Source organism: Anomaloglossus baeobatrachus, chromosome 9 (assembly GCF_048569485.1).
Source record: "Anomaloglossus baeobatrachus isolate aAnoBae1 chromosome 9, aAnoBae1.hap1, whole genome shotgun sequence".
Lineage (NCBI taxonomy): Eukaryota > Metazoa > Chordata > Amphibia > Anura > Aromobatidae > Anomaloglossus > Anomaloglossus baeobatrachus.
This window is the reverse complement of record NC_134361.1, coordinates 69,131,256-69,138,467: the sequence shown is the minus strand read 5'-3', so window position 1 is coordinate 69,138,467 and position 7,212 is coordinate 69,131,256. Positions and strand designations below refer to the sequence as shown.

General features: G+C 37.4%; 1 protein-coding gene across 1 annotated transcript; it reads left to right on the top strand.

Annotated features, from left to right (window-relative positions):
* Nucleotides 1-5,209: 5,209 nt before the first annotated feature.
* LOC142251826 (posterior protein-like) lies at nt 5,210-6,844 on the top strand. The gene has a single exon (XM_075324875.1). It carries the CDS (start codon nt 5,210-5,212, stop codon nt 6,842-6,844), a length of 1,635 nt encoding a protein of 544 aa, XP_075180990.1.
* The last annotated feature ends 368 nt before the right edge of the window (nt 6,845-7,212 follow it).

The following is a 7,212-nucleotide window of genomic DNA, read 5'->3' as shown; positions in this document are numbered from 1 at the left end:
CACTGTTGGCTTCGTATACACGTTAAAAGATCTGTAAGGGAGTGTAAGGCTCGGCTGCCCCAGAAATGGAAATCTACTCTGTATGAAATGCAATGTTTAAAGTTTAAGTTATGGTGTATTTTGTTTAAACGGCTACTTGATGGCCACAATGTGTAAGCTGCTTTCCTGGTACTCTCGGGCTAGAGAGAGTTTGTGAAGACGAGGGGCTTAGTTTGAAAAATAATGATTAAGAAGTCAGTTAGCGTGAGGAGAGTCCCTGAGGGAGAGGAACAGACTGCGTCTGTGAGAGGCATGATGTAGGAAAAACCCCAACAACTTTAATTTGGCGTGACCTTCTGGGTCGAATCCAAGTGTCAGACACACAGTGAGGTCCAGGGGGTGGCCATTCCCTGGTGGAGACCTAATCAGTTCCCTCAATTAGCAGGTCAGTGGACTCTTGAGAGAAGAGCAAGGACCTGACTGACAGGGGAGACTGTTGTTTCTGCCGTGAATAATGAAGCAAAAGGAGAATATGAGGATCTTAGCGACCCCAATGGGACCCGAAGTACCAGGGAAGCTGTCGACCGGCAAAATGATTGAATTTTCCATTGTTATTGGTATCACCCTCGAGGAACAAAAATATGCCCGCCTCAGGATAGATAAAACACTGTTTTTGAAGTTGACAAATAAATAAGTTTGGTTGAAAGAACCTGTGACAGTGTCAGTGCTTGTGATGCAAGAAGAAAAAGTATGCTTATTACTGTATTGCACTAAAATGACAATTGGGGTGCAGAGAAAGAACGCTGGGCTGTGCGGGAGCCAAACAGTAGGCTCTTTCACAACTATCGGGGCCCCCAACTGCCTCTTTAGCAAGTCCAATATATGGTAGCAGGGTGTCTGCAAGGTGGTAATTCTCAATGCATTTCAAAGATAGCAAACATCTTCAGGAGAATCACCATAGTTCTATATTATTGTGTTTCTCCTGAAGATGAAGTTTGTTAACTTTAAAATGAATTGCAAATAAAACCATGTGACACCTTGATAAAGAATATTGGACTTTATAGTGAGATCATGTAACCAGCAGCACAGATCACACACATTCATCACTTTATTATATACTAGTATCTTCCAAGAGCAGTCTATGTATACAGCAGGATGCACAAAATGGTTAATTATGATAGATCTGTTTGGGCAATCATAACATAAAAAAATATTAAAATCAAAGGTGGTCATGGTCATAACATTCAATGATGGAGAATGGACCTTGTCCATGTTTTGCTTTTGTAATAGTCTTCACCTGACCAGGTAGGACACAGAATGGGAGGGGGGTTGTATGAGTATCATTGAGTGACCTACTTGAAGGAAATATCAGCAAAAAATGAGGTCCATTCTTCTTTTTAGAAAATATTTATCATCATTGTGACCCTCAGATGTACTGGGCTTGTCCTTGTTCCAAAGGTCTTTTCTTATCATACATGATATTGACCTTTATGAAAAGGTTTTCTATTATGTTCTATAAATAAACCTTGTTTGTGACTTGCAATAGCAACACTTGCAATAACTAGTATGATACTGATCCAGGTTTTGACTCCATTGAACGTTTTCTTTGTGATTATAGGTTAGTGTCAAGATTGGTGTACAAACGAGAAGAGCTTCAAGTTAATCTTTGTGCTTAGAGCTTAAAAATGTCACAGAATGCTGTATAAAGAACTGCTATTACAGACCATTACTCTCGTGTGTTTAATGGAAGTTGTGTATTGTTATGGTAACAGTAATTTGGCATTGCATGAAAATAACATTTTATAGTGTAGTATAGATTGATTTATTAGTCACATGTATTTTCTTTTTCAAAACTGAAAGCAGATATGTATGGTTTCATTGTAGAATTTCTAAAAAATCCAAAGAAAATATATGTTCAATCCATATTATTAAAAGAACATATGCCATATGCCATATAGCCAAAAAACAACATAATGGTTTCTATAATGCTTTTTTTTTTTGCTTGTTCTAAAGGTAATCTGTCAGTAAGATCAACCTTTCTAAACCATCTACATGTGAATGCAGGGCATAGAAATTTTATCAAAATGATAGCATGATATCTGCAATCCAATGTCTTGTTCCAGAGAAATCCACTTTTTTCTTACATGTAACTAAGCTGTTAAAATCTATGGGCTGAATACATCTTCCTTAGATTCTGCCTCACTCCAGAATTTGTTTTAAATATACAAAAAATATATATAAAAGCAAGAAATAAAACCCAATATAGGGGACAGTAGCAAAGGCCAAAAGAAATTACAATAGCAATAATATCTGTATATTGTACTAAAGTTGGTAACAAAAGCTGTAATACATCTTACATAATAAAGTGTCCAGTGCAAAAAATAAATATAGTAAATGTAAAGTATTCCAAGTGGTAAATAATGAAAATTATACATAAATGTCAAATATACAGCAATTTGTGTTGTGAATGTCTTCCGAGTGGGTGCTGGTGTGGAGCTCCCTCTGGTAGCCAGGAAAGTTAATGAAGCTGAGTCTGAATCTGTGACTCAAACAGGTGTTGGAATTAATTAGGAATCCAGGAAGTCCTATTGCAGACCAACCTGGTGTATTTAGGAGAGCAGTTTCTGCTTGGCTGCTGCCGGTGATAAATGTTCCTTCTGCCTCTGAAGATGGCTTGGAGTTTGTCCTTCAGTTTTCTCTATTTATCCTGTTGTAGAATTCACTCCAGATAATTCTGCTAGTTTTCTTTGCCAAATTGCTGGTTTTGCACCTACGGGTGTTGTGTTTTTGCTTCCATTTTGTTGTGTGTTTTTTTCTGTCTGTGAGGATCTGTCTCTCTGCTATTTTTTAGAGGACAGTTCCTTCAGCAAGAAAGGGAGTTTCTCCCTGTTCTGATTTTGATTATTTGCACTTTTGAATTCCATTTGTTCTGTGATTTTGTTTTTACCATTATGTCTGCAGTTTTGTTTAAAGTGTCTGGCACAAGAGTACCTGATATAGTAGGGGAAAGACAGTGTGATCTTAGGGCTTTTTTCTATCAGGAGTTTGTAATTTTTTGCAGGGTTTTTTTCTGGCCGCAATCAGTTTTCTTTCCTGTCCTGTTGTATCTAGTAAGTCGGGCCTCACCTTTGCTAATCTATATTTTCTATCTGTGTATTGTGTTTTCTTACATCACCGTCGTTACATGTTTGAGGCTTGCTATTCCATTGGAGACTGCTCTGAGGTAAGTTAGGATTCCTCTTTTCTATCATTGAGGTGTAGCAAGTTTCTCCGGCAGTGACGAGGTGACTAGGTGTGTTAGGAACATCCCACTGCTACTTCTAGTGTTGTCAGATAGATAGGGGTTTGCATTTAGCTTAATTTCCACCTACTCTTTTTTTGTTTTTTTCCTGATTGATGGAATTTTTGTGATCATCCACAGTTACCAGTTCATAAAAAATATGCCTTCACAGGTATGTAGATAACGTTAGCTAAGTTAAAAAGTAGCCCCGTGAAGCCTTAGTCCCTAATGGACTAAATGTAGGTAACCATAACTGTTCAATAGATATAAAGTCATATAGGAAAAGTTTCCTGTAAATACCTGTATTGTCAGCATGTGCACATGTTTTCTGTCACCACCGACGCGTGTTTTGTCTCCTTCCTCAGGGATGAGTGTTTATTTTTTGTATATTTAATACAATTTTGGATTGTATATGTTATGCCATGTGTCAGTATTGTCTGTATTCTTAATATGCTTTGGGATATTTGATACAGACAATTGGAATTATGTTCAGTTGATTTTGACACTAGATTAGTGTAAGAGATTTCTGATTATACTGATTCCAAAGCTTATTTTTAATTAAAAGATTTGTTAACAGTGGGAGACATATAGATAATAAGAGTAGACTTCTTGTCAGTACATGTCTCACATTGGTGATGTCCACTGTTGGAAGCCAACATGGACAATGTATGTATCATAACGAATTACTGGACTCCATATTGTATCTATCAGCTACCAATATTACCAGGACTGTACATCAAAAGAATCGGCCATGTACAGTGAAGAGTTTCATGGCCATTGAAGAGGCAAGAAGGCCATTGTGTGTTCTCTGATGAACTGACCTTTGTCCTATCAACATGATAAAGGTTGCATCTTCACGTGAATTGAACATGGTGCCTTTAGCCTCTTGGAAGATACACAACACCTGTGGTATTCATTAATTGAATGTCCTGTTTATAGCCTATTAAAATGGATATTGGTAAACAATCCCTTGTTCAAGTGGAATACAAGCCATTGTACTGGAGATGGACATCAGGTCTCCAACCTGAATGGAGTGTAAATCTGTCCTCAGGCTTTGTGATATGAAAGACCTTTGCTACATACCAGGACACTATCCACAGGATCCACAGGTTTGTCAAGACTCCTCTTAATCCTTTAACAAATTGACCTCGGAGAGCCACCTTCAGGAGAGCATTGACATCAACAGCCATATGCACGTTCCTGGACAACTCAAAAGACTGTGACCTGGTTGGATGCTACTAATATGTGGAGGTGTTACAGGGATGGGCACTGTATGGGCCATGTGTGATTGTGTGTCTGATATAAAGGTATCCTACCAAGCTAGTCAGTCTATCCACTTCCCATCTTCCACCACCCTCTCCCATTACCTTTCCCATTTCATTGTACCCTTTTCCCTTAGTTAGGTTTCCCTTATGTATGTCATTGTAAATTCCCTATTTGTAATAAATCCCCTTTTAAAGATCCAGTAGTTCTTGTTAATTACGATTAACTGGCACCCAAAAACTCAGCAGATTTCTACATTTGGCACCCCAGATGGGACCTGTGATTAAATTCCACAGAGAATCCTCAAGAAATTAATCTGCTTTAATCCACATTGGAAAAGTGTGGAGATCAAAGAACCGAGGAGTCTGGATCTTGGTAGAAACGGAAATACTGGTGAGTAAAGACTTTCTTTGTAATCTATGTTGTATGTTGCTCCTAATGATTCTGGTGTTGTTGCAGATCAGGCTATGTAGTATGTTGTGTTAGCTGAATGATTCTGAATGCATTTAGTAAAGTTAAATATCATTTGTAGTTGGAAAAGTGGTTTATGTTAAAATCAGACTGAAAGTGAGAAAGTATTGTTTCAAACAGTTAATACCTTTTGAAAGTTTGCATAGTAAGGTCTGGTGTTAAACTCTTTCAGTTAGAAATTTTTGTTTTGTGAGTGTTTACAGTTTGTTGCTGAAAATGGAGTTTGTGGAAAAATACGTGAAGAAGTATGCCTCTGCCGTGTACCATGTCAGTGCAGATAAATCTTTAGAAGTCCAATATAAGGACTTGATAGCACAATGTAAGAGCTATAATAATAATTTAAATAATAAAATGCTCAGTAGGAAATTGAAAAAGGAAAAGTTAAGCAATGAGATTTCTGTGTTGATTAAGATAAAGGAATTGGCTGATTTGAAAGAAGCAAATTGGTGGAAGCAAAGGCTACAAATGAAAGAGGATATAGACAAAATTAGTGATTCTGTTGTAGAAATTTCTGATAATACTACCAGTGAAATACACGGTTTACAATCAGATGTAAGTAAATTAGCTGTGAGAAATAGCAAGTTGGAGGAACAATTGAAGGAGTGTAGACTGAGCTCCACTTCACAAGCAACTCAGGTGTGCTCTTTAGAACTGAAAATTAATCAAATGGAGAAGTTAATTGCAACTTTGGAAAGACAACTGGATGAAGCTAAATGTCAATTGCATAACAAAGAGCAATATATTCAGTCTCTTAAATCAAAGATATGCAGTCTGGAGACAGTCAATGTGTGTACTCTTTCTAATGAAGATACAAGAGATGTCAGATATAGATCTCCATTGGTTGATTGCAATCCATTGCTCACTATTTCTGAAAAGCTTCACCTGTGTCAACTTCTTGGTAAGTTTGACTCAGATATTTCTCCAGTCATTCTATCTAATAGATTTGAGGCTGTGGTCCAGCAATATAGTTTGAACAATAAAAATGCTTGGTCTCTGCTCCAAGCTTGGCTCCCAGGACCACTGGCAGCACAGCTAAGATCTGAACAAATGGGTGATAACTGTACAGGTGCAGAGCTAAGAAGGAAGGAATTGCAACGTATCATAGGTGGAAGAGATACTAGGGGTGAAAAGACCTTAGCAATTTCCAGATTCAGGCGATATGATGATCCTACACTCTTCTGTAATAATTATCTGGCTCTATACAGAACTGTTTACAATTGTCTAGATATGTCTCAGGATGATGCTAGTTTTCTGTATTCAATGGCAAATCGTTGTAATGTAGATTACACCACAAGAGTAACTCTAAGGAATACCAACTCCTTTGAAAACTTTGTAAATATACTCAGGGACTGGTGTAATGAGTCAAAAGAGCAGTATGAAACATCAGAAAATGTATCTGCTATGTATGGACCTAAGAGAAGAGGATATGTTAGATATTGTTATAAATGTGGCAGTCCAGGACACATTAAACGTTATTGTAATACACCTGACATATACCCAGAGCCAAAAAGCCATTCATTGCTCCAGGAGATTGATAGTGTTGAGGCTGAGGAGGAACTAGCCACCAACAATATGCAATTTACAGAGATATATGAAAAGATATGTGAGATAAAAGCCCACACTGATACCACTGCACCAAAGCCGCAGACAATGCAGAGCCCAAAGCCTGAGAAAGGAGAGACTGGAAAACAGCAGGAGACACCATATTGTAGACCACAAAAGGAAGATGCCAATGTCCCTGTGTTCAATCTGTTGGAAAGTCAATTATTCTGTCTATTCTGGAGCTGGTCACAAATTGCTCTACTGCTCTTGTTAACTAACACAACACAATGTACCAATACGGTTGGGTAAACAGTGAGGTTTTTTTAGGCTGTCAAGTTAGTTGTGACCCTATTAACATATGGATAGGATAAAAGGTATGTCTTCTATTTGATTTGGACTTGATCTAATTATGTTTTGTGTTTATTTTTTAGACTGGAGACCAATTGTCACCTGATATCAGAGCAAGGAGAATAACCAATGTGTTTTGTTCAACAGGTCTTTTACAACACAGTATCCATGGATGAATCTGATTATTTCTTTCTACAATTAGTACTTTATGTAAATTCATATGGCCAATATGTTTTTAAAGTCCACGTGGTTTAGACAATGAGCTCAAAATTAAACGTTTAATTAATTGTTTGCAAACAATTAAACAAGTAATCATCCCATTGTGATGA